Here is a 27,894-nt window from a genome sequence, read left to right on the forward strand (position 1 = left end):
TGATATGCCTTGGTGGACTTTTACAGACCTGATCTAGTAGATATGGAGAGGGTCCAGATCCAGAGTAATCGAGAGAATCTAGAACAAGCTTTTGAAGTGGCAGAGAGATTGGGGGTCACCCGGCTACTGGATGCAGAAGGTGAGAGTTGGATGAAGTTGAGTAAATTTAGTCTGTATTTACTATTCCTTCTCCTGGCAGCCTCCATTGTTTCGACTAAGAAATTTTATATTTTTTGTCCCTCAGATGTGGATGTGCCATCTCCGGACGAAAAGTCCGTAATCACTTATGTGTCTTCAATTTATGATGCCTTCCCTAAAGTTCCTGAGGGTGGAGAAGGAATCAGTGCTACGGTAAAAGAACACTTACCAAAAAATGCTATCTTAAACACTTGCTGTCTATAGAGGATTTCTTTACAGAGTAAACTGAATCAATGCTTTCTTTATATATGGTCACTGTTGTTGGTCCTCGGAATGAATCTAGCTATCACTTAGTTGGTAGTGTCCAGCACAGACAATTCTCAGTCAGAAAATTGAATCCATCCTGACATCCATCCCCTGAGGAACTTTGAAACTAGGACTCCGTGTACAACTGAGCAACTATGTAGACACAGGATTTTATGTGGTTTGGGATGACTTGGGCTACTTTCTTTTCCTCTGGTTGTTTTGCATACTGCTGACTAGAAGATATCATATATTTACTTTTTGGCGACAGGAAGTAGACTCCAAGTGGCAAGAATACCAAAGCCGAGTAGACTCCCTCATTCCCTGGATCAAGCAGCATACAATTCTGATGTCAGATAAATCTTTCCCCCAGAACCCTGTTGAACTAAAGGTAAAGTCATGGACTTAAAAATTGTTTGGGGTTTTTTCAATTTATTACAGTAAATAAGTTTCAGAACTTGTTGCTGTTTACTTCTGAGCGAGAAGATACGAAAAATGGGACCGGGTGCTTGTGTTCATTTATTCATCAAATATTTATTTTGTAGGCACTTTATAACCAATATATACACTTCAAAGAAACAGAAATTTTAGCCAAGGAAAGGGAAAAAGGAAGAATTGAGGAATTATATAAATTACTAGAGGTAAGGAAGTGTATCATTTGTTGAGCCTTGGGTTTGTTGGTTTCCCCTGTTGCATCACTTTGTATTAGGCAATCTTTTTGTTTCCTTATCTCAGCCTGCATTTAACATAATTCTCAGGCTGTCAAAACCAGCATCTCTCTCAGATTGTTTTTTTCTTGGGATGGAAGTGAGAGACTTCCATTCACATTTCAATTCCTAGAAATTTGAAGCTGCAAAGATACAAGTTTGACCTTTTCCAGAGTGGGAACTATTGAGAGGGTGGTGTTTATCAAAACTGTAGAAAGAAGAAGCATTTAGATCAGGTGGTCCCTGTATTTTAGAAACTACCCTCTCCCCCCCCCACCCCCACACACACACACTTCAAGCTGAGTTACTGCTAAATAGTTATTTTCTTTTATTAGACAATAAGAGAATCTTTTGACTGACTGGGTAAAAAGAAGCAATTGATATACAAAGATAAACACACTGTGGCCTGTGGATGTGTTGTATAAGTCAACTAAAAGAGTGTTTCTGGCTTTTTTTTTTAAGGTGTGGATTGAATTTGGCCGAATTAAACTGCCTCAAGGTTATCACCCTAATGATGTGGAAGAAGAGTGGGGAAAACTCATCATTGAAATGCTGGAGAGAGAAAAATCACTTCGACCAGCTGTGGAGAGGTGAGTCCAGAGTATTGAGGGTGATCCTCTTGCACAATCTGGAGCCCTGCTTTGACTGTAGATTTTATCTTACTTTAGGCTAGAATTGCTGCTACAGATTGCAAACAAAATCCAGAATGGTGCTTTGAACTGTGAAGAAAAACTGACACTAGCTAAGAATACACTGCAGGCTGTAAGTCTCTGTTTTGTCTTATTCTTATACCGTGTGTTTTCCATGTCTTCCCTGTGCTCTCCTGAGTGAAGTTGACTGTTGGGGAAAACAGCAATGTTACTTGCTTACTCTTGGAAACGCAGTGGACCCCATGGTTCCCTGAGTCCTGTTGGGTAGAAGCCATGGGATTTTGCTGCTTTCTCCCTTTCTCAGGATGCTGCTCACTTGGAATCAGGACAGCCAGTACAATGCGAGTCAGATGTCATCATGTACATTCAAGAATGTGAAGGTCTTCTCAGGCAGCTGCAAGTGGATCTCCAGATCCTGCGGGATGAGAATTATTACCAACTAGAAGAGCTGGCTTTTAGGTGAGAAATTTGGACTCAGAGGTCTTGCTTGCATGTGAGGCTTGTGGATCAAGAGTCAGGCAGTGAGTCTTATACTTTGTCCTAGGACACTTAGGGGTCACTGTCTCTGTGGGTACTCTGTATTTGAGGCAGGAGCTTCCTTTTGCTGGAGAACAGTTTCCACTTCTTCCAGGCCTGCCAGCTAAGTACCCGTAGTATTCCCGATTTGTGGACTCTTGTAACACCCCCACATATCTCCAAGTGACCTGCAGGCGCATCTTGCCATATCTGGTTTAGAATGGTTGGTGCTCTAGTGCATCATTTTGTAGAAGAGGAAAACAAGACCCAGTGAAAGGATGGGGATGGTCTAAATCATGCAGTTTGTATAATCTCAAAACTAAAACCCACATCATTTGACTCCTAATCTGTAGTTTACTCTGTTATACCATGTGGGCGTGGGCGTTAGGTAAACAAATACTGATTTCTTACTCTTAACACCATGTTTTATTCTTTTTCCTAAAGACAACTTGAATGATGAAGATGTTAATACTACTTTCAGTTTATATAAAACCTTTTTTTTTTCAAAACTCTTTCTGATTTGATCTTTTTATTTTTTTTCTTCATCCTTGTCAAAAAGGATAGCGAAGGTTTTTTTTTTTTTTTTTTTTTGCTTTTTTGGGTCACACCCAGCGATGCAGAGGGGTTACTCCTGGTTCATGCACTCAGGAATTACTCCTGGCCGTGCTTGGGGGACCATATGGGATGCTGGGAATCGAACCCGGGTCGGCCGCGTGCAAGGCAAACGCCCTACCCGCTGTGCTATCACTCCAGTCCCAAGGATAGCAAAGTTTTTAATCTTAAAGCATATGTTTCAGATTTAAGCCTCTTTCTCTTATTTCATTTTAGGGTTATGCGTCTGCAGGATGAACTAGTCACTCTGCGTCTAGAGTGTACAAACTTGTATCGGAAGGGCCACTTTACATCACTTGAATTAGTTCCACCCTCTACCTTAACCACTACTCATCTGAATGCAGAACCATTGACCAAGGGAACCCATTCTTCCTCTACCTCCTGGTTCCGAAAGCCCATGACTCGGGCTGAGCTTGTGTCTATCTCCTCCTCTGAAGATGAAGGCAGTCTTCGATTTGTATATGAACTACTGTCTTGGGTAGAAGAGATGCAGGTAGGTATATATTCTAAATACTTAGCATTAAAGTTTACTGGTTCTCCACCTGTCTAAAAGGACCAGGTTGATCTCTGCTTCTAGCATAGATCCCTGAATTATTGATGCTGCATGGGGCCCAAACTGCCTTCTTCATATTAAATTAGTATTATTATTTGTTTTTTGGCCATATCTGGTAAGCTCAGGGGTTACTTCTGGCTCTGCACTCAGGAATTTCTCCTGGTGGTGCTCTGGGAACCATATAAGATGCTAGGGATTGGATCCAGGTTGGCTGCAAGCAAGGAAAATGCCCTGTTCATTTTACTATTGCTCCTTCCCTCATCAATACTAACTTTTAAATGAATATGGCTAATTCAGATTCTCAAAATTTGTGTGGCATAGGCTTCCATTTGAGAACCTAAATGTACAACAAATTCACTTGCATGCAGCTGACCCAGGTTCATTCCCCAGCACCATGATATGAGCCCCTGGGCCACACCAGAAGTAAGTCTTGAGCATAGCTGGTTGTAGCCCTAAGTACCCCCACCCTTAAAAAAAAAGACAAAAACCAAATTTGAAGTTCTTTGGAAATCTGTTCCTTTTAGTAAAGAACTCTTTAAATGGAACACATGGCAAAAAAATTTGCAGCAAATCTCAGTTCTTTTCTCTGACATGTCCTCATTGGCAGAGAAGTTTATTTATTTATTTATTTATTTATTTATTTATTGTTTTTTGGACTACATCTGGCGATGCACATGGGTTTCTCCTGGCTCATGCACTCAGGAATCACTCCTGGCGGTGCTCGGGGGAACCATATGGGATGCTGGAAACCAAACTTGGGTTGGCTGCATGTAAGGCAAACACCCTATTCACTGTGCTATTGCTCCAGCCCTGAGAAGTTTATTCTTTCCTTTTTTTTTTTTTTCTTTTGCTTTTTTGGGTCACAACCCAGCAATGCTCAGGAGTTTCTCTTGGCTCGTGCACTCGGGAATTACTCCTCCTGGCAGTGCTTGGGGGACCATATGGGATGCCAGGGATCGAACCTGGGTGGGCCGTGTGCCAGGCAAATGCCCTACCCGCTGCACTATCACTCCGGTTCCCCGAGAAGTTTATTCTTACTTTTTGTTATTGGTCTCAACTTTCAAGGTGAAAAAGGGTAGCTTTGTCACACTATTTTCAGGGAACTCATCAAATGTTGACTAGAGTAATGAGTCCAATATTCTTCTTACCCTTCCAATCTCTTAATTTTGCGTTAAATTCTTCCTGTGCCCTGATACAGGTTTCACCATTTGCCTATAGATAAAAACCATTTAATTTTGTTGTCTATGGCAAATGTTGCCTTACACTGGACATAGTTGGTGCTGTGATTGAAATTTAGTATTTTCATATGGGAACTGGAGAGATTTTATAATGGGTAATATGATTGCCTTGCATGCAGCTGATCTGATGTTCCCCTCTAGTCTCCCTGAGGAGTAAGTCTTGAGCACAGCCAGGTGTGGCCCTCAAACCAAAAAAATTAAAAATTATGAATTTCTTGTCAAAGCCAGTGTTTTTCATTCTTTTTGCACCTTGAGTATAGTCTTTGAGAACCACTGGTCTTTCAAATGATGAAGTTCATCTTCAGACTGTGGAAGCACCTTTTTGTTTGGTCAGTTCAGGAATGTATTCCCATAAAACAGCAACAAAGGGTACTTCCTCTACTGCTGTAGTTGGTGGATTTAGTTTGTAACTTCCGAAGTAGACTGTGGTGTGCTGTCTTATAAGAAATCATATGGAGGTGGATTAGATGTCCTTTTGCCAATTCTTCGCCTCCAACCTCCTGATCCTGATTCTTAACAGTTTAAAATTTTATTTTTGTTTCTGGGCAACTGAGAAGTAAATAACTATGTATGTATTCTTTTTCTTTTTTAGATGAAACTGGAACGAGCAGAGTGGGGCAATGATCTACCTAGTGTGGAGCTACAGCTGGAAACACAGCAGCACATTCACACCAGCGTGGAAGACTTAGGTTCAAGTGTGAAAGAGGCCAGGTCATATGAGGTACTTGGCACTGGAATTCATTATGGAGATGGTGGGTGGTGGGGCAGCCTGCACGGGGCAATAGTCTCTAAGGAGAAGGATTCTCAAGAAGAGAATGTCTACCATGAACAGTACTTTACAATGAACTCCCTTTTCTAATGAAATGTTTTTTGTTCTTTGGAACAACCATGTGAAAGAAGTTGGGTTTTGTTTGTTTGTTTGTTTGTTTTGGGGATTTGGGGGGAGTGCGACACCCAGTGGTACTCAGGGCTGCTCCTGGCTCCGCACTCAGGAATCGCCCCTGGTGGTATGCAAGGGACCATACAAGATGCCAGGGACTGAACCCAGGTCAGCTGCGTGGAGGGCAAGAGCCTTACCCACTATACTATCACTCCAGCCCTAGAAGAACTATTTTTATTAACCTCTTATCATAGAAAGGAAAAGATGATATGGAAATCAAATGAATTAAGTACTGGGTGCAGTTTCTAAACGCAGGCCCTCTACTCCCAAAACAATGCTCTTTTTCTTTTACCTTCTGTGAAGAAGAGCAGTAAAGAAACTTCCTTTGTCTCCCTACTCCCTTATTTGTTGTGTCTCCCAATCACCGTTTCAGTTCTCCCCTTCAAAGTAATAACTGAAAGTTGGGGCTGGAAAGATAACAGAGCGGGTAGGGCGTTTGCCTTGCATGTGGCCGACCCAGGTTGGATTCCCAGCATCCCATATGGTCCCCTGAGCACCGCCGGGGGTGATTCCTGAGTGCAGAGCCAGGAGTAACCCCTGTGCATCGCTAGGTGTGACCCAAAAAGAAATCACTTAATCACTTTTTGTTCCAAAAAGAAAAAAACAAACAAAAACACCAAAGTAATAACTGAAAGTGTGGGAATCTTCACACATAAATTTTGCTTAGAAACCTCTCAGAATTGCTGAAAGCTTAAGACACTGAGGTCTGTCACTTGTGTTCACCCTGTTGAAATGTTCCTGACAGTGCTGCTCTGAGTTAAGAGGTCTCATTCAGACATTGGATATTTATGCTTCTCTTTTCTCAGAGTAACCAATCGTCATCTGTTTGCAGACATGGTATTTACATAGTTGAAATCATACCATAGTACAGTTTCTATTTTTTTCTAATATATTTTTTTTTATTTTATTCCTTATCAGGGAAAAATGTCCCCAAATTTCCATACCAGCTATGTTGAAACTCTTGGAAAGCTAGAGACACAGTACTGTAAATTAAAGGTGAGTTTTTGATGGATTTTCTTTAGGTTCTGTTTGTGGAGAATCATCAGTCAGATTAGAATCATGGTTTCCTTCAAACAATTTTTCTGCTGTATTTCAGAAGGCTAATGATTTTTCCCTTAAAATTAAAAAAAAAAATTTTTTTTAGTCTTCCCTTTTTTTTTTTTTTTCCTTTTTCTTTGTTTTTGATTTTTGGGCCATACCCATCTATGCCCAGGGCTTACTCCTGGTCTGCACTCAGGACTCATTCCTGGTAGGCTGAGGGGACTGTATGAGATTAGCTGAGTGCAAGGCACTGCCTTACCCACTGTACTTTCTCTCCAACCCCTTCTTTTTTCTTATTTATTAGATTATATCATTTACTGGATAGTTGTTCTTATATAATACAGCATTTCCTTAGTTTTTCTAATGCTCAGAATTTGCTGCCCTCAGAAAATTTTGGGTAAGTTTAGACTGTCTTGGCTATCTTGCTTTACCAAAGCAGTAGCTGTCCTCACTTTGAGACACTGAAATAAAATATTTGAGATTACCACTTGCAGATGGCAGAGCCTGGCAAGCTCCGCAGGGTGTATTCGATGTGCCAAAAACAGTAACAAGTCTCACAATGGAGACGTTACTGGTGCTGCTCGAGCAAATTGATGAACAACAGGAGGACAGTGCTACAGTGCTACCACTTGCAGAACAAAGAGCAGATGTTTGATGCTCTATACACTGCCAGGTTCAGGTTTCTCTGGCTGCCAGAATATACACATCTCCAAGAAGTGGGGTTCACCAAGTTTATTGTTACTGTAGATGAGTTTGGATTAGAGGGGGCAGGGTATGTTGGGGATAAATTTGAAATTGAGAGAATTTTACTCTATTGTTCTTTTTTCCTGTCTTTCAAGATAGTTTGGGATAAAGCAGGCCAGAGAGCCCCACACAGGCTTGATTCTAGCATCTGGCTAGAATTATGGTTCTGGAAATCCTTGACAATCTTATATTCATTTTGAGACCATGAAGAGGCACCTAGAGATTAAAGGGAAAGCTAAAATTTTCCCAGTTACTCTTTCTTTGATGTTAAAATGTGCTATCTTCAACATATGAAAGCCTGGCAGTCTAACCTTGTAATTCTTGCTTTGTCTAGGAAACTTCTAGTTTCCGAATGAAGCACCTTCAGAGCCTGCATAAATTTGTCTCCAGAGCTACCACTGAGTTGATCTGGTTGAATGAAAAGGAGGAGGAGGAACTAGCATATGACTGGAGTGACAACAATCCCAATATCTCGGCCAAGAAAAATTATTTCTCTGTGAGTCTAATACAACAGATCTATCCTGTTTATGTAATAACAGCAGAAGTGGGCAGAGGGACTAGTTTGCTGCAAGGTGGATTTCTGAAGTTAAGTTTGGCCAAATAGAAATGGGGGTGGTGTTGAAATATTGAATGTAATCAATTATTATGAACAACTTTATGAAAATGAAATTAAAAATAAAAAAAAAGAAATGGGGACCCTGCTTAATGTATCTGTGTATGTCAGAATGTATTGAATTAGGGGAAACTAAGGGTAAAAAGGAGAAGGGGTCAACTCTGGCAAAGATCTGGCATCTAAAGTGGTTCCTGTGGTATTAATAGATTTTAAAGCCAGAGGATGGCACACAGTAGGCTGAGGAAATAGTCTGAGCAAAGTCAGTGATAGGATCTGCTGGTGTGTCTGGTAGAATGTCAAGCATGGCCATTATTCCCCCAATAAGTCTAGCATTTTTGCTCTGCTCTGGAACCTTCTGACAGATAATGTTAGTAAATCTAACTTTGGTATTCATCCTATATTATAGTTTTATTTATTTATTATTGATTTATTGATTTGGGACCATACCCAGTGGTTCTTGGGTTCTTGCTCAGGGGTTAGTCCTGGCTTCTGTGCGGAAGACTTAATCCTGGTAGTACTTGGTAAACAATAGGAGGTACCAGGGATAGAGAAAAGGCCTGTTCAAGGCAGGTGCCTTAACTGCTCTCTCATAACCTCTTCAGCCCCATTATAGTCTTCTTTTTGGGGGGCGGGGGGACACATGGCCATCCTCGAGGGTTCCTCTTGGCTCTGCACGCAGGAGTCACTCTTGGTGGGTTTGAGGAACCATATAGGATACCAGAGATCAGACTCAGGTTATCCAAATGCAAAATGAGCACCCTGCCTGTTGTAATGTTGGTCTGGCCCCGTTATTGTCTCCTTTAAAGAAGGGCAGATAATGGAGCTGGAGCAGTAGTACAGTGGTTAGTGTGTTTGCCTTGCATGCAGCTGACCTTGGCTTGATTCCTGGCACCTTTTATGGTCTCCCAAGCCCATTGGGAGTGATCCCTGACCACAGAGCCAGGAGTAAGCCCTGAGCATAGCTGGATATGGCACAAAAAACAAACAAAAGTTGGCAGGGAAGGGGGACAGATAACATAGCTTTCTTCATTGCACACCTCCGCCTCTTACAGCTTCTAATAATTTATTGTAAGCAGTGCTTGCAGCAAAAATGATTTGGAATCAAAAAATCATTAACTTAAAATATCCTAAACAAGCAAAACTAGAAAGCCAGGTGATAAATGAATTTATTTGTTGTTGTTGTTGTTTTTACTTTTTGGGTCACACCGGGCGATGCACAGGGGTTATTCCTGGTTCATGCACTCAGGAATTACTCCTGGCCATGCTCGGGGGACCATATGGGATGCTGGGAATCGAACCCTGGTCGGGCCATGTGCAAGGCAAACACACTACCCTCTGTGCTATCACTCCAACCCCTGATATATGAATTTGTATTACATTTGTCTTGCATTATTAAAAGGACAGTTTCGAAACCAGTTTTGAAAAAAAAAATTAATTTTGCTTAGGAAGTTACAGTAGTATTAAAATTTATGATAATTACAGTGTGGGGGAAAAGGAGTAAGGATAGGGAGAGCAAGAATATCAGATTAGAAGAGATATAAAAGCCATAGTGAAAGGCCATGGGCACTTTGGTGGTACGGGTAGTAAGACTGTGTCCCAGTGACATTCCTCTCTTAATAGCACTTATTGTTTAAAAATTAATTCAGGGCTGGGGAAATAGCTCAAAAGATAGTGCAAGAGGCCTGAATTTAATCCCTGCTCTGCAAAAGGAAGCCCTTCGCGGAATGTATTCTTCCAAAAATAAATAAATTAAGATGAATTTTATTTACAGGAGTTGACAGTGGAACTGGATGAGAAACAGGATGTGTTCCGGTCTCTACAAGACACTGCAGAGCTGCTTTCACTTGAGAACCACCCAGCTAAGCAGACTGTGGAGGTACATAACTTGAAAATGTCAGGGACAAGGTCTCAGGGCTGGTTTTGGGAAAGTGAGTATTTCATTTCAAGACTGTGTTCTTCTGAAGACGGGGAGAAAAAGTGTCCATGCGATTTACCTTGGTTTTCCCTTTTTGTTCCTACTCCAAAAGATTACAAACAGCTTTTATAGTCCAAAGAGAGAATACTGTGTGAAGCAAGAACAGATAGTCCTTCCTAAATTCATGAGAAAAGTGCCTTGGATCATGTATCTATTTATATTTGTTTTGTTTTGTTTCGGGGCCACATTCTGTGGTTCCCTGGCATATTCCTGGCTCTGTGCTCGGGGATCACTCCTGGCAGGGCTCAGGAGACCATATGGGGTGTGCTTGAGTTGGCTGCATACGAGGCAAGTACCTTACCTGCTGTACTGTCTTTCTATCCCCTGGATTATATTTTTTTTCAAATGACTTTCCACAGAGATTCTTTCTCTTGTGGGTACTGAGCTTTTTCCCAAAGAAGAGAGACTATGGAGGAATCTAGTAGGTATTTATTTACTTCCAATTTTTACTAGTTCACTATAGAAAAGGTCTTCTAATAAAATTATAGTGGATAAAAGGCAAGCCTCTTTTTCAGAGGAAGCACTAAGGAGGTGCCAGTCAAGTATCTTCATGTCCCTTCTGTTGGCCTTTCTATCATTTGCAGTGTTGTACTTAAAACCAGAGCTTTATGCATATACATTGAGAGTTTGCAACTTCTGTCCTTCATTAGTGTGCTTGGTTATTTCAGGCTTACAGTGCTGCTGTCCAGTCCCAATTGCAATGGATGAAGCAACTGTGTTTGTGTGTTGAGCAGCATATTAAAGAGAATACTGCTTACTTTCAGGTATGTGGGCTTTGTATTTGAGTGTGTATATCTGTGTGTGTGTGTGTCCTTCCTAAATTCATGAGAATTCATGTGTGTGTGTATGTGTGTGTGAATGCACCTGTGTAATCAGATGGATGAGGAGAATATCTTTTTCATTCAGGCAAGAAATTGTGCTTGTTTTCACCTGAATACAGAGGAAGAGATGAAGTTCTAAAACAGATTTGCATCACTTAACCTTTCCTGTATAAATCACTTTTCTAAAACTCAGTTGCTTAAAACAATAATCATTTAGTTTTGTTCACTATTTTTTGGGTCGGTTGTTTGGGTGGAGTTCAGCTGAGTGGTTTTTATTCTTGCCTGGTTTACTCATGGATGCAGGCAGCTGGTATCAGGCTGGAAACTACTTGGTCCCAAAAGGCATCACTCACCTGTCTGATAGTTGGATAGAGTGGCAGGGTTCATGTCCTCACACAAGCTTACAATAGGCTTCTCACAGAGTGATAGTCATCCACAAGCAGCAGGACAGAATACACGTCACTGCACAGGCACTTTTTTTTATGTTCTGTGCCATTGACCAAAGCAAGGAATATGTTCGGCCTCATGAGGAGCATTAGACTTTACCACTAGATTGGAGAAGCTGTAAAAGATCAGGACCCCCTTTTTTCTTTCAGACCATAACCAACTTGCAGCGTTCTCTGTATGTTTTCAGGTAAGAGTAGAAGGAAGAAATAGTTTTTATATATACCTGATTTTGCCTTCAAGTAAGACATTTCCTAGTTCGTTTTGTAGATGTATCAATGAATGGAAGCATTTGATCACCTAACCATTTTTATGACTTCACAGTCAACTCTTGTCACTAGCCAGTAGTGAAGTAGAGCAGATAGTGATTTTTTTTTAAAGGATGTTTTGCAGGCTAACGTTTTCTACAAGGGTCAGTAGCAGTTACAACGAATACTTCTCTGATACGGCGTTTTAATTCCTCCATTTTGTGCTCTTGTGGTCCTTGTAATGAACTGTTGGTAATCTAGTTGAGTTTGCAGAGCTTTGCTCAACTTAACATAGTAAAATAGTCCTTTCTCCCTAACATCTTGGTGTTATAATGTGTTGAGCACAAGGCGCTCCTTGTGTCCCCACAGTTCTTCAGTGATGCACGAGACTTAGAGACATTCTTGAAGAATCTCCAGGACTCCATTAAGCGAAAATATTCCTGTGATCACAACACCAGCTTGTCCCGCCTTGAGGACCTGCTCCAGGACTCCATGGTGGGTGTTGCTTCGGTGGGATGGTTACCTCCGAGACACAGAGTAAACCAGATCAGTTGCTGCTTTTATATCCTTGAAAGCCCCAGGCCAGTGGGGCATTGTGATATGTTCGTTGCCCATTCAAACAGAGTTTAGTCAGTTTAGTTTTCTTTTTCTTTTTTTTTCTTTTCTTTCCAGGTTGTTAATAGGATTCCTTTGGGGAGCTTTGATAGCTTGGTTCTCTCAAGACTATGAGCCACTGAGTGCTCATACTTTTTTTTTTTTTTTTGCCTTATTTCCATTTTAATTTAATAGTTGGGGCTAAGGATGAGGTATACCTCATGAAAAATAGGGTTGAAAGGGACATAGTGAGGTTACTTTTTTGTTTGTTTTTATTTTGTTTTTTGAGCCCCACCCAGTGGTGCTTTAGGGACTACTCCTGGTTCAGAGCCTGGCAGACCTTGGCATGCAGGGATCCAACCCACATCTCCCACTGGCTCTTCAAAAGGAGATAGCCTTCTGAACTATCTCCCTAATTCCAAGATTCAGTTTTATTTTATCATGAAAAGAGAATTTAATAAATCAGAAGGTTAAAAAATGAATGAGACCTAAGCCAGATTTTTTTTCAAATTTTTCTTTTGGTAGTGATTAGTGGAAAAATCAATGGACAACATTAAAACCTCTTTGAGAGTACTATGTTTATTATCCAGTTTATTTATGCAGATCTTTTGTTTTTGTTTTCATATTTTTGGTGTTGGGGCCACATCTGGCAGTGCTCAGTGCTTACCCCGGCTCTGTGCTCAAGCATCACACCTGGCAGGGCTCAGGGGATCATATGGGGTGCTGGATTGAACCCAGGTTGGCTGCATGCAAGACAAATGCCCTACCTGGCATATCATCACTTTGCCCCCCCCCCCCCCAAATTTTTTTGGTTTCTTTTTTAAACAAAACTTTTAAGTAATTTATTTTTAGTTTTGGGGCCCCACCCTGTGGTGCTTAGGAGCTATACCTGATTCTGTTATTGAGGATTGATCCCAGAGGTTGATTGATTCTCAGGACCATGCAATATCAGTGATCAATTCTAAACCTCACACGTGTGAGATATGTGCTCTATCGCTGAACCACATCCCTGGCCTGTACTAATATTTTTTGGGGGGAATGGAGGAAATTGCGGGATTCAGAGCTCGGAGGACTATATATGGTGCTAGAGATTGAACCTAAGTTGGCTACATGCAAGGCAAGTGCCCTTTCCACTGTAATATCTCTGGTCCCAGCATTAACTTTTTTGTTTGTGTTTGCGCAACACACATGGCAGTGCTTGGCGTATACTCTTACCTCAGTGCTCAGGGGACTGTGCAGTGCTGGGGTTCAAATGTGGGCTTCAGCTTCTTGAGCTCCCTATCCAGCCCAGTATTAGTGGCTTTATGTTCAATATTTAATCCAAATATATATTCATTTTTCCAGTTATTTCTATAGGAGTGATGGTAATATAATCAGCTGTTGAATTACTTCATTTTTCAAAAATGTAGATTACATAGATTTGGTAAAGATAGGACTCAAGTCACTTCTCAAATTAAGGTAGAAATATTATTACAATGCATTTCTGATTTATTAAAGTTCAGATTAAAAAATATACATATATGGTAAAGTATCTTTTCATGTGAGATTCTCAAATTTCATGTGAAAATATAAACAGGAGAACCTAAAACTTATTTTTTGAGGTTTAGATTTGGGCATTTATAAACATAAGTTGATATAAAAACCTTTTATTATACTATTAACTGTCATAAACTTGTAATGGGTTTATAATCAGTGTTTCACCTGGGAAAATGATCTTTTCATTAATTTGAAACGAAGGATAAAAACTTGACTTCAGATGTTGTCTCTAGAATGTCTCTCTTCATAGTTTGTCAATATGAAGGAGGAATATAATAGTCCTTGGCTGTTATCTCCTCCCTCCTACAGAATATCTCCCTGTCTTAGGGTAACTCCTCTGCAATTGTTGTCTTATCTTCTCTTCTCGAGGGTCGCTGCTCTGTTCCCTCCTCTCCAGGTCAGGGGCATCGGGTTGGCGGAGTCATCGGGGCATGGAGTCACCTGGGTCTGCTCCTCAGCTTGCCCGTCAGGTTCGGGAGCATCTGTCCTGGCTTCTGGTTCTTTTCAGAACTTTTACCGCGCTGAGCACTTGGTCTCTGGAGCTTGAGATGTTTGGCTCTGGGTTAGACAGATTGACATCTCATTGCAAGGAAACAGGAATGGGTAGACCAGCTCTCAAGTATGGCACGATGTGGCTGTCTCCCTAATATTCCATTCCTCTTTCTTAACTAATGAGTTAAAGTTGTATTTCTTCCAATCATGCTCCCGGGGACAGGCACAGGTAGTTTATTTAAGCATTTCTTTTTCTTTACTTGCATATTCTTAATTGCATATTCTTAATTCTTTAATGACATTTCTTAACATTATTAACTTTTTATCCTCATCACATCTGCTTCCATCCTAAGAAAACCCTCTTCTGGGGATATTTTATTCCTAAATATGGGCTTGAAACATCCTGATTAATATATAAAGGTTATCTTTTATTCTGTAATGGAATTGCTTTGCATTGCTACCAATTTTGTTGACAAGTTTGTTACTTTTTAAGATAATTGGGTTTGCAGAGACTTGAGTGTTAACAGTTTTGCATGATACAATTCTTCTTTCAAACCAATCAAATTTATTTGAATATGGCACAGCAAGACACTAAAAGGTAAATCCTAAGTCATGTCATGTTGCCTTCACCACCACATTAGTTCATATATTATTGGTGGAAAAGCGATTTCTGTAGAAAGAGTGAATTTATGAGCATGAAATATTTGTTGTAGAGCTTGGGAGATGTAATTATTTTTTAAAATATGTTAAAGAATATAACCCTTGTGTCTCCTAAACTGAAGGCAAAATTGACTTCCATCAGTGAGAAATTGAATTTTTTAAAAAAAATTGTTTTTAACTTCTATGTTGTCTGAACCCTATTTGGGGAAATCCTTGGTTAGTTGTATTGCTGTATTTGGCAACTAGAAGTCTTTTATTTATTCATTTATTTTTGCATGTAACTTTATGATTCATTATAAAAGGGAAAAGCTGGAAATTTGAGTACAAAGAACACTTGGTAGAAGAAAGAAACATCTTCTCTGTATTTCTAAATGGCTCCACCAAGGATCCCTACTTAATTGAGAAATGAGCTTCTCTGAGGGAGTGGAGCAGTTTCTTGTTGATTTTGTTACACTACATAGAAGCACTTATGTTTTTTGTTTTTCTTCTCATTTATTAGGATGAAAAGGAACAGCTGATACAGTCCAAGAGCTCTGTTGCCAGTCTTGTTGGGAGGTCAAAAACCATCGTTCAGCTAAAGCCACGGAGTCCTGAGCATGTGCTAAAGAGCACCATATCTGTGAAGGCCATCTGTGACTATCGACAGATCGAGGTGAGGAGACAAGAAGGAAGGAAGAAGGGAACCTTTCTTGGTTTTTTTTCTGGTTTTTTTTTTTAAATTTTATTGAATCACCGTGAGATAGTTACAAGCTTTCATGTTTGGGTTACAATCACACAGTGATCAAACACCTATCCCTCCACCAGTGCACATTCCCCACCACCAATATCCCCGGTATTACCGCCCCCCCCCCCACCCTTCCCCTGCCTCCATGGCAGACATGATTCCCCATAATCTCTCTTTACTTTTGGACATTATGGTTTGCAATACAGACACTGAGAGGTTATCATGTTTGGTCCTTTAGCCACTTTCTGCACACATCTCCCATCCCTACTGATTCCTCCAGCCATCTTTTTCTTAGCGATTCCTTCTCTATTCCAGCTGCCGAGAAGGGAACCTTTCAGTTAGAGTTTTGATAATCAGGAAAGATGACATGAGGGTTTTTTGTTTTTGTTTTCTTTTTAAGTAGAATTTAAGTATGCTCAAACCTCTCCTATCATTAAAGAAAAGAAGGTTGGACTGCCAATATAGCTCTGTGGTTAAACACATGCCTCACATAAGGCCTGGCCTTAATCCTGGGAATGTCAAAAATTAAAAATATAGATTTTTTTTTTTATGTAACATTAAAATTGAGGTGGAGAGATGGCTCAAAGGACTGGAGCATGTGCTTTGTATGTAGGAACCTCAGATTCAGTTTTTGGAACCACATGACATGTTCTTCTAAAGACCTATTGCAGACAACAACAGCCAAGAGTGAGCCTTGCTCTACAAAATCCTTGCAATCTAGATTTGCTCCCTGCCTCCGAAATGTACATTCATCTAGTTGCTTACATGTGGGCAGAAAATGGGGCTGGAGAGATAGTACAGCAGGTAAGGTGCTTGCCTTGCATGCGGTTAACCGAGGTTCGATCCTGGCATCCTATGTGGTTTCCCAAGCTCTGCCAGGAGTGATTAATGAGTGCAAGACAAGGAATAACCCCTGAGCATCACTAGGTGTGGCCCTGACCCACAAAAAAAAAAAAAAAAAAAAAAAAAAGAGAGAGAAGAAGAGAGAGAGAGACAGAGAGAGAACAGGACTGAAATATCTTGGAGCTATTTTTAACTAGTCCCCACAGCTACTAAGTACATGCTAACTTATAAAAAGTATCCCTTAGATCTTTTTTTGTCCTTGCCTTATCTGTAATTTCTACCTGTTACTTTCCTAAATCAGCATACTGTGGCACTGTCCTCCCATTGTTCATTGATTTGCTCTAGTGGGCACCAGTAACATCTCCATTGTGAGACTTGTTACTGTTTTTGGCATATCTAATATATCACAGGTAGCTTGCCAGGCTTTGCCGTGAGGGTGAGATACTCTCGGTAGCTTGCCAGGCTCTCCGAGAGGGTCAGAGGAATCGAACCCGGGTTGGTGGTATGCATGGCAAATGCCCCACACATTGTGCTATTGCTCCAGCCCATTTAGGCACTTTTTGTATATATATGTACACACAAAACGTGTATATATAGATACACATTTATTTACACAAATGTATATATATGCTTTGATAATTAGCATAAAGGTGAACTCGGATGTGACCTGGGGAGAAGCTGTTCTGCATAATATGGATTAAGGAATCCAGTACTTTTAAGAGATTGTACTGCTGGAGATGGCTGAGTAGCAAGCACATGCCTTGCATGTAGGAGGCCTTGAGTTTGATCCTTGGCATTATATGATCACCACCCTCCCCTCCTCCCCCTGCACCCTCAGAGTGGGTGGCCCTGGGGAGGTCAGCACCACTTCACACCATGGGGTCTGAAGCCTCTGAGGGCCTCCACAGTTCCCCCACACTTTGTCCCTCACAAGACTTCCCTGGGAATAGCCTTCTAGAAGACCCTTTCCCCTCCAGGCAGAGGGCCTGCCTCCTCGGCCTCTACCAGGTTTGCCCATCCCTTAGTGTCGGCACGAAGCTGCCCTTGCAGTGGCTTGGGGTGGCCTCTCATTCCCTGGGCATATGGCAAGCTTCAGCTTGAACTGTCCCTTCCTTTGCCCTTTGTCACCCTCGAGGGATAACGCCCTACTTATGCTCACAGCTTTCCTCACTTGTTCATTCTGTTTCTGCATGTATTTTTTCATATTCTTCGTTCAAACCTTACAACCTTTACTGCATTTTAGGGACTTAGTATTGGTGGCCTCACATGGCCATCATTGAGGACAGGGACCAAACTCTGAGACCCACCCGTTGCCTCATTGCCCTCAGGCATGGGAACTGATATCAACTTTGCATCATCAGGGACAGCAGTGACTTCAGGAGAGCAGACTGCCCGGGCTGGGGCACTAAGGAGACCTCGCAGGTGCAGCTGTGAAGCTGCTGATCCAGAGTGGCCATAGCCACCTGGAGGGACACCTGGTGGTCAGCGACCTAGGAATGAATGAAAAGTAGAGAATGGAAGTGACAGTGGGGGAACCACTGAGGAGGTGTAGCTCACTTACAAAGTGCTCCTGGGGACTGCCTATCTCTGGAGGTGGAGCACACAAGCACACAAGGTGGGAGACAAGAATGAAAGTGGAAGAGGAGGCGAGGGTATGGCTCACTGGGCAAGCATGGGCCTTGCATGTGAGGCCCAGGTATGATCTTTGGACTTCTTAAAGCAATGAAGGGGAAACAGCATCCGCTGTTATGAAATGTTTGTCTGCAAACACATCTATTTTTTTTTTCTTTTTGGCTCACACCTGGCAATGCACAGGGGTTACTCCTGGTTTTGCACTGAGGAATAACTCCTGGTGGTGCGGTTTCCTAAATTAGGCCATATATTTAAATTGGAACATTGCATTAGCCTTGCCATTCAGTTACTCTCTTTCCTATGATATATCATGTCATTTCTCTATTAAGTCAATAGTTTTACACTTCTCTTTTTTTGTTTGCCTATTTGGGGTTTTTTTGTTTTGTTTTTTGAGAGGGTCATACTTGACTGTGCTCAGGGCTTACTCCTGGCTCTGTGCTCAGGAGTCTCTACTGGCATTACTTAGGGTACCATATGTGGTTAGTTGTACATCACCCATGTACAAGGCAAGTACCGTAACCCTAGTCCTATTTCTCTTTTCCTCCACTTCTGTTTAGAAATTCTCAATTCCTTTTTATGAATTTTTCTTTTGCTTGGGGCCTCCACCCAGCAGTTCTCCAGTTTATTTCCGGTTCTGTATTCAGGGATCACTCCTGGCAGATACTCAGGGGAGCATAAGCAGTCCTGGGGGTCAAACTGAGGCCAAGCACATTTAAGGCACGCACCTCACTGTAGGCCTGAATATACCTGAATACTATTATACCTTACCAAATAGGTCCTGAATAACATTTTTTCACTATCGAATCAAAACTGAGTCATTATCTTCTATCTACCTGGTAAATGTCACCTGTCACATGGCATTATAACAAAATTATCAGAATATTCAAATACTATTTAAGTGACCTAGTTGGTTGCAGGCATATATAAGAATAATTGTTATGCAAAAGAATGAATAAGCCTTCTTTTTTGGGGGTGCTTTTCTGGGTTCTGTGTTTCTGGCTATAAAATTGGATTAATAGGAGCACTTGCTTACATGTGAATACTTGCCTTACATATCTTTCAGGGAAACAGTTGATAATTTTTGAATGCTTAAACAGGGATCAGAATGATAGCTCAAAGGACTTAAGTGCATGCTTTGCATATAGGACGCCCAGGTTTGTTCCACAAAACCACCTGGTCCCCTAGCTACTGCCGGATTGGCCCCCAAATAAAACAAATTAAATGAAAAATTTACAAAATATTGGTTATCTTGTCCTGTGGAGTTTTACTTTAATGGCTGTTGATATAGTCAGATCACCCTTGGTGATTTTACCTTTTTTGTTTTATTAAAAAGGCAGTTAAAGTCAGGAGTTTATTTAAGAAAGAATGAACAAATGCTCTGCAGTAATTGGGCTATCCAAAAGTAGAATACCGCCATGTAACTTTTATATACTGAGTTACTTGACACTTAACAGTCATTTTATTCTTTATTTGAGATCTGTTTCCTTTGTGATGTACTTTATATGCTTCTTTTTTTTTTTTCTAAATCAGGAACTCTCAATAATGGCAGGTCTCCAGAGTGATTTTTTTTTCTTAAGATTTCATAGCTTTGTGATTATGTACCAGGTAATAGTAATGAATTGTATAACCATTAGCAATAACTTGTGAATTTGTCTCTTCAGATTACTATTTGTAAGAATGATGAGTGTGTGTTGGAAGATAATTCCCAACGGACCAAGTGGAAAGTGATCAGCCCCACAGGGAATGAGGCGATGGTGCCATCAGTCTGCTTTCTTGTCCCTGCACCCAATAAGGATGCCATTGAGATGGCCAGCAGGTAACTTTGCTTAGCTATCACTCTGTATCACCACCTTTGCTGATGGGCTATTCTGAACTGATGGAGAACTGATGGATTCTGCATTTGTGATCTTAAATACAGTGACCAAATTTTAAGACCACCTCTTAGGATATCAAGTCTCATCCTACCTAGCAACCACATACTAGATTTTCAATAAATGTTTATGTTTAATTAAGATATTTTTAGTGATAGGGACTAGCACGAGTAAGGCACTTGCCTTGCATGCAGCTGACCCAGCTTTGATCCTCAGCCTCTCATATGGTCTACCAAGCTCTGCCAGGAGTGATCCCTGAATGCAGAGCCAGGAGTAAGCCCTGAAGATAGCCGGGTGTGACCCTCAAACAAAATAAAAAACAAAAGAGACTTTAGTGGTATTTTTTTGTTGTTGTTGCTGTTGCTTTTTTGGAATTTAGGGCCACACCTGGCAGTGCTCAGTGTCTGTTCCTGGCTCTCTGCTCAGGGTTCACTTCTGGCTTTGCTTAGGGGATCAGTGCAGTGCTGGTGATAGAACCAGGTTAGGCTCCATGCAAGGCAAGCACTTAAGCCTCTGTACAATCTCTTTGGCCCTGATTTCTATTGTTTTTGGTGTGTTTGTGGGGGTGGAGTGGGGGGGACTTCCAAGCTGTGCTTAGGGGACCTAAGTGCCACTTTTGATAATAATCAACAAGGTTGGTGATTTAATGCTAGTGCCCAAGGATGCAGTGCTAATCTGGTCCTGCCAGGAAACACAAGTGCCACCCAGTGGTGCTTGGGCCTTTAGGTATGCCTGTGATGTTTGGGAGGCCATGTGGTTCATATACCCTAACCTCTGTACTATCTCCACAGCTTCTCATTGATAGTTTTGGGTTATAAATAATTTATTCTAGATGTTTATCTTTTCTAGTGGCTATTTTAATTTATGTTTTATTAAGTAATACATGCAATTATTTTTAAAGGTTGAGTTATATCACATGGTTTATAAAATAAACTAGCAAGAACCCAGCCCAGGGCTGAAGTGATAGTACAGTGGGTAGGGCATTTGCCTTACATACCACTGACCTGGGTTCCATCCTCAGCATCCTCATGGTCCCCCACCAATGCCAGGAATGATTCCTGAGTGCAGAGCCAAGAGTAATCCCTGAGCATTACCAGGTATGATCCTAAAAGGGAAAAGAAAAAAAAAAGGATTCTCACGCATCCCAGAGTTCTTCTTTTCCTAGGCAACTGTATTTGAGCCACACCTGGCGGTGCTCAGGGCTTACTCCTGACTTTGTGCCCAGGGACCACTCCTTGCAGACTCAGGGGACTATATAGGGTTCTGGGGATTGAACTTGGGTCGGACATTTGCAAGGCAAGTGCCCTACTGACTGTGCCATCTCTATGGCCCCAACTTTCCTGAACTTTAGAGAGAAAAGAAAACAACTGGGTTTGATACCTATGTTTTGGGGGCATTCCTGAGACTATTCCTAGCAGTACTTGCAGAACTGGGACATACAGCTCAGTGTGAGTGTTTTTTAAAAACATTTTTAAGAGGGGTTTTATTTTTGGGGGGTGGGGGGGGGACAACAATAGTGCTCAGGGGATCATATGATGCTGGGGATACGTCCGGGTCGGTCATGTATAAAGCAAACCCCTTACTCCCTATACTATCTCTCCAATTCTTATTCTTTATGTGTCACATTTTCTAACTTCAAGAAATTCAAGGTAATGTGATATATATGTTGAATTTGTAAGTTTGTAAGATTTCTGGAATTTGGGATTAAATTATCTACTGAATACTTAAGAAAAAGTCTTCTCAGGCTATGTATGTAGCTTAATGGTAGGACACATATTTTGTGTGCATGGGGCCGGAGTGATAGTACAGCAGGTGGGGCATTTGCCTTGCACATAGCCAACTCAGGTTTGATCCCCAGGACCCCATATGGTCCCTAGCCCCGCCAGGATTGATCCTTGAGAGCACAGCCAGGAGTAAGCCCTGAGCACTGCTGGTTGTACTGGTCCCCCTTCACCTCCCAATGCAAAACAAAACAGAAACACCATATTTTGTGTGTATAAGACCCTGAATTCAGTTCTTGGCACCAGAAAACAAAAGTGTCTTTCCAAGGCTTTATCTTAAAATTTCCCTTTGTATGCAGAGTGAACATTAGGTTACTGTTAACTTTTAAACATTTTAATAGTTCATGGCATACCTCACTTGGAAAATAGCTGATCTAGAACAGCAGTAAAGTAGGATGGGTTTAGAGCACAAGTCATAAAGGAAGTTTTTTGTTATAGTAATTGTTTTCACTTTGATAAACTACAGCCAGGATTAAATGTATTCATGGAAATGTGTTCAATTTGAAATTCCTGATGCTGCTTCCTGCCTTTATTATTATTACTATTTTATTTAATTTAAACACTGTGGTTTACAATGTTTTGGGCAGTTGTTTTGGGCATTCAGTGTTCCAGCACCAATCCCATAACCAGAGAGACCTTCCCTCCATCATTGTCCCCAGTTTCCCCTCCTTTCCTCCTGCTCCAGCAGAAAATAATTTATTTTATATTGCTTGCTAAAACAAAATGGTGAGTGGAATTATCTAAAAATATGTGGGATTATTGTCATTTTCTGAGGATTTAATAAGTTTTTTGTGGATAGTTTAACCTTCTGTGTTATTGATTTTACTTATTGAGCTTAGTGGGCCTCTATGCTACTTTCCATGTAATTTTGCTGTGTTCCTACTCGGCTGTCAGTATTGCAGAATTTGGAGATATCACATGGCCATGTATGTGGCTTCATGCTTTAGGAGCTCCAGGGTTCTGTAGAACTGTGATAATTCTTGGCCTGCCCTGGTATAAAAACCAGTATACCCAGGAGTTTCATCGACTTGGCTTGGCATCTCTTTCACAATTAGTTGCAAAGCTGGGCTGTTTACATGGCAGTGGCTGTGGGATGTGTGTGTGGCTGCTGGGGTTTTCGGCTGTTTTGGGAGTAGAGCTGCCTGCCCTCACTCTGAGAAGATCCCACGAGTTTTTAGCGCTAAGACCAATATAACTGGGAGATTTCTGGCTTGACGTCTCTTCAGAGATTAGTCATGAAGCAGTGACGTTGGGCTGTTTGTATGGTGGTGGCTTTGGGGTGTTGATGCAACTGCTGGAGTTTCAGCCGGTAAGGCATTTATCACACTCTCCTTCTGAGGGGACCCCACAGTTTTCAGCCTGAAGACTGCTTTATCTCTAAGTTTCATTGACTTGACTTGGCATCTCCTAGATTAGTTGTGTATCTCTGAAGCTGGGCCCTTTGCATGGTGGTGGCTATGGGATGTGGGTGCCTCTACTTTTACATTTTTATGATGCTTGAAGAGGTGGAGGCTGGTCTTTGCTGTTGACTGTTGATTACAGTCCTTCAAATTGTTAATACCTGATTTAGTAATAGTCACTTTAGTAACCCTTCTTCTAGTTGGGAAAGGAGGTGTCACCCTTCAGTTACGTCCTCAAGATAAAGTTAATGAAAAAAAAAAGTTCTTTTGTAAAACAAAAAATTGTGGGGGATAAGTTTTCTGAAGGCTTAGCCAGGTTCTTTGTGGTTTCTAGGGTGGAGCAGTCTTATCAGAAGGTGATGGCCCTCTGGCATCAGCTGCACATTAACACCAAAAGCCTTATCTCCTGGAACTATCTGAGGAAGGACCTTGACCTTGTGAAGACCTGGAGCCTGGAGAAGGTAATTGTGAAATTGCACCCTGGGTTTACTACCTACTGGCAAGCTTTTTCCAGAACAACAATTTTCAAGGACTGTGGAACTCCTCCCTATACAAAGAGAGTACAACAGCTGCAGTCTGTAGTCAGAAATCCTGTTTCAAGGCTAGGGAGGGGTTTGATGCCTTAGGAACTGGGACCATAGCAGGCTGAAATGGTAAAGGAAAATAAATAACATTTTTGTACTTCCTGGCAAGGGAAGAGGTGATAGTTTTCTTCTCATGCAGCAAAAACAAGCATGTTTTTAATATAAATGTATGTAGTAGGGGAATGCTGGTGAATAGACCATTATTAAGAGTTATGGTCTAGAAGGGTTGGAGAGATAGTATAGTGGGAAGGGTACTTGCCTTGCATATAGGCCAACACCTTTTTAATCCTTGGTACCCGAGATGATCCCATAAGACCCACCAGGAGTGATTCCTGAGTACAGAGCCAAGAGTAAGCCCTGAGCACAGGCAAACATGGCCCAAACAAACAAAAGGATCTGGGGCTGGAGAGAAGATATAGCAGGTAAGCAGGTATAGCAACCAGTCTTGTACCTGGTTGATCCAGATTCAATCCCCAGCACCCCATATTTCCCCCCCCCCCAAACCTGCCAGGAGTGATCCCTAAGTTTAGAGCCAGGAGTAAGCCCTGAACATAGCCAGGTGTGATTAAACACACACACACACACACACACACACACACTAAAAAGGCACAGATGTGGGGCTGGAGAGATCGCACAGTGGGTAGGGCGCTTACCTTGCACGCAGCCGACCTGGGTTTGATTCCCAGCATCCCATATGGTCCCCTGTGCACTGCCAGGAGTAATCCCTGTGCACTGCGAGCTAGTAATGTTTTCTTCTTGATCCGAGTGCTCATTACATGGACAAGTTGCATTTTCAAGAAATCAATTCGTTTATAGTCATGGTTTGTTTGTGCATAATTTTGTATATATGTCAAACATCGGTGAAAAAGAGGAAGGGATGGGGACCACTGAGAGGAAAAGAGAATGTTTCCATTCTATTAAAAATTCTCCTGGTGCTTTATCTACAGCTTCGTTCTTTGGCACCAGGGGAATGCCACCAGGTTATGAAGAACCTGCAGACCCACTACGAAGACTTTCAGCAGGACTGCCGTGACTCGGTGCTCTTCTCAGTGACTGATCGTTTGCGCTTAGAAGAGGAGGTGGAGACTTGTAAAACTCATTTTCAGCACTTGATGAAGTCCATGGAGAATGGTGAGTGCCTCAGAAAGAGAGAGAAATGGGGAACTGAAAGCTTGAAGTATATTGCTAGACCTTTCATGTAATCTAGAAACTATCATTATAACTTTTCCATTTTAGTTGCTAAGAGCTTGAGATAGAAAAAAACAGGTGGAAATATATTCTCAAAACAGATGTGAAAGAAGAGGCCATATTTTGGTTGCTGATGCCCACAATGAGCAGTTTTCTGGTATAAATAACACGTTTGGCTCCCTGTGTAATGTAGGGAATTTGGGAATCAGGCAGTGTTCCCCAGTTCAGGCCTGATTTGTAGAATATCATGCTGGCTGGAAACAGCGGTACCCTCTGTCAGAATGTGATTCTCTTTTCTTTTTTAAATTGATTTAATCATAGTAAATTATGAAGTTATTCATAATTAGGTTTCAGGCATACAATGTTCCAGCACCAATCCCTTCACCAGTGTCCACTCCCCTTCACCAATGTCCCATCCACTAGTCTGCCTCTATGACAGGCACTTTTAAAAATAAAACTAAATTTTGGATCCTGTAGTTTGATTGGTCTTCATGATAATACTTCACCACCTTTGAGCACCGTGCCCTCTTGCTGAGTAACCAGTTCCCTCCACCATCCACTATTGTTGTATTCTCTCTTGTCCTGTCCCTCTTCCCCCTCCACACCCCCCCCCCCCCCCGCCACACACACACACCCATTTCTTCAATGGCAACCTTCCTACTGATGATCAGTTTTCATGTTCTTTGATTCTGTTGCCTTTGGGCATTTGTTACTCCCCTGTTATGTTTCTTTATGTCCTGCAAATGAGAGAGATCATTCTGTGTCCCTCTCTCTCTTAGGGTGAATCTCTCGTTCCCAAGTTTACTGATGTCTGTTATAGTGCTTAAGGGTCATCTGTGCTTGTGTATTCACAGAGGATAAAGAGGAAACTGTGGCCAAGATGTACATTTCAGAGCTGAAGAATATCCAGCTGCACTTAGAGGAGTGTGAACAAAGGCTGGTCAAACGAATTCAGTCTCTGGCCAATTCAAGAAGTGACAAAGATGCTCGGCAAGACAGTGCATTAAGGATTGCAGAGCAAGAGGTAAGCTCTTAGAGCAAGATGGATGCTGTTTGCAAAATAAATTGAAAGGCCAGAGAGTGTGGATACTAAGAAGGCAGTAGAATCATGACCTTTCTAGTCAGGAGTTCTTCCGAACAGCCTACATATGTCTTTTACCCTTGTAGAAACATGATTTCTGCCCAAATATATTGATTCAATTCTCTACACAGTTTAGAGGCTAGCTAAATTGTTCAAAGTACTGACTGCATTTACTTGGGCTACATAATTTTAAATCTGCTTAATAGAGTTGCTTCTGTTAGCTCAATCCCAGTCATATGATTCAAAAAATAGTGAAGCTGGAGAGATTACAGCAGAGAGGGCGCTTGCCTTGAGTGCAGTTGACATGGGTTCAGTCTCCAGCCCTCTATATTGCTCCCCAAGCACCACCAAGAATGATCGCCGAACACAGAGCTAGAATAAAATACCTAAATACCAAAATAAAAAAATAATAAAGACTTGAGATCTACTGTCGCCTCTGATGGTCATTTCTCTATGATTCAAAGCAAATTAACACTCATCCTTAGATTCGTTTATTATAAAATGGAAGCATTATTTGAGTCACAGAGTTGTTTTGGAAATAAAGTGATATATGGGCCAAGGAAATAACTTTAAGATCCCAAGTTCAGTCCTTGGCACTGCCAGGCTCCCCAAGCACTATTGAGCAACACTGAAGTGGCCCTGGTGGCATTTAGCCCCAGGACCTGAACAGCATTGTTTCAGCAGTGCTGAGATTCGAACGCTCAGGCCCAGTTAGCTGAGTGTTACAGGAGTGGCCACCGGATCCCCTGAACATTGCTTGAGAGGCCCCTTCCCCTCTAAATTAAGGATATAATACATAGAATGAGTTTCCTGGAAAAGTACAATGCTATATAAGCATGTTGGGTAATATTTTTTAAATAACTGTCACTGTCCTCCTGTTGTTCATCGATTTGCTCAAGCAGGCCCAGTAACGTCTCCATTTTGAGACTTATTGTTACTGTGTTTGGCATATTGAATACATCATGGGTAGCTTGCCAGGCTTTGCCATGCGGGCGAGATACTCTCAGTAGCTTGCTGGCCTCTCTGAGAGGGGCGGAGGAATCGAACCCAGCTTGGCCGAGCCGGGTGTGCGCAAGGCAAATGCCCTACTGCTGTGCTATCGCTCCAATGCAGCAAATATTGCTTTATTAGGTTTTCATAGGCATACAAAGAAAGTAGCCAAGATTCTGGCTTTTGTTTGTTTGGGGGGGCTTTGTTTGTTTGTTTGGGGTCGCACCCAGTTGTGCTAGGGCTTACTCCTGGCAGGGGCCATGGGGACAAAATGGGGTGCCAAGGATTGAACAGAGGTCAGCCATATGCAAGGTAAGTGTCTTTCTGACTGTACAATCTTTCTGCGTTCCCCCCCCCCCCCCGCCTTTTTTCCTATAGTGTCATTAAAGAAGAGTATACGGTTGAAGTCACAATTAGAGACTCCAGTATAAGGGCTATCATAATTATAGTTCCTTCTTTATTTCATATTTCCAAGTCAGTCAACATTGCTACATGAATTTAGTGTTACCAGAACATTTCTGCTTGGGATGGTATGAGAATGCTCTATGAATAAAACTAAATTTGATTTGAGAGCTAAAAGGACTCAAAAGGAATGGCTAATGAGTGACTCTGAGTCTGTTCTGACTAAGTCACAGTGAGTACTGGGATATGTGTGAGAGTGGGGACTGGGCAAGAAACCAGCTTCTGTATTTTATTCTACATTTTTTTTGTATTTTGTTTTCTCCAGCATGTAACCAGACAGTATTTTGTCATTCACTGTCACTGACCTCCCATTGTTCATCGATTTGCTCGAGCAGGCCCAGCAACATTGTGAGACTTGTTACTGTGTTTGGCATATCGAATACATCATGGGTAGTTTGCCAGGCTTTGCCGTGCGGGCGAGATACTCTTGGTAGCTTGCCGGGCTCTCCGAGCAAGGAATCGAACTTGGGTCAGCCATGTTGGCCACGTGTGAGGCAAATGTTGATGATTGGT

General features: G+C 41.7%; 1 protein-coding gene across 23 annotated transcripts in view; it reads left to right on the forward strand.

The window, feature by feature from the left end:
* The window catches only part of MACF1 (microtubule actin crosslinking factor 1), a 403,924-nt gene that overhangs the window by 200,970 nt on the left and 175,060 nt on the right, over positions 1 to 27,894 (forward strand). For 12 of the 23 annotated variants that reach the window (XM_056123697.1, XM_056123710.1, XM_056123711.1 and 9 more), the window contains 19 exons: positions 27 to 139; positions 245 to 351; positions 713 to 832; positions 987 to 1,082; positions 1,611 to 1,738; positions 1,817 to 1,910; positions 2,103 to 2,257; positions 3,143 to 3,419; positions 5,310 to 5,438; positions 6,576 to 6,653; positions 7,777 to 7,938; positions 9,827 to 9,931; positions 10,699 to 10,794; positions 11,913 to 12,038; positions 15,325 to 15,477; positions 19,686 to 19,840; positions 23,411 to 23,537; positions 24,608 to 24,791; positions 25,703 to 25,872. In XM_056123697.1, the coding sequence (XP_055979672.1) occupies positions 27 to 139; positions 245 to 351; positions 713 to 832; positions 987 to 1,082; positions 1,611 to 1,738; positions 1,817 to 1,910; positions 2,103 to 2,257; positions 3,143 to 3,419; positions 5,310 to 5,438; positions 6,576 to 6,653; positions 7,777 to 7,938; positions 9,827 to 9,931; positions 10,699 to 10,794; positions 11,913 to 12,038; positions 15,325 to 15,477; positions 19,686 to 19,840; positions 23,411 to 23,537; positions 24,608 to 24,791; positions 25,703 to 25,872 (2,575 nt within the window). Of the gene's footprint in view, positions 1 to 26; positions 140 to 244; positions 352 to 712; positions 833 to 986; positions 1,083 to 1,610; positions 1,739 to 1,816; positions 1,911 to 2,102; positions 2,258 to 3,142; positions 3,420 to 5,309; positions 5,439 to 6,575; positions 6,654 to 7,776; positions 7,939 to 9,826; positions 9,932 to 10,698; positions 10,795 to 11,912; positions 12,045 to 15,324; positions 15,478 to 19,685; positions 19,841 to 23,410; positions 23,538 to 24,607; positions 24,792 to 25,702; positions 25,873 to 27,894 lie in introns of all 23 variants that reach the window. The other 11 variants (XM_056123700.1, XM_056123699.1, XM_056123701.1 and 8 more) reach the window with 1 other exon arrangement.

This window comes from Sorex fumeus, unplaced genomic scaffold, assembly GCF_029834395.1.
Source record: "Sorex fumeus unplaced genomic scaffold, SorFum_2.1 ptg000047l, whole genome shotgun sequence".
Taxonomy (NCBI): Eukaryota; Metazoa; Chordata; class Mammalia; order Eulipotyphla; family Soricidae; genus Sorex; species Sorex fumeus.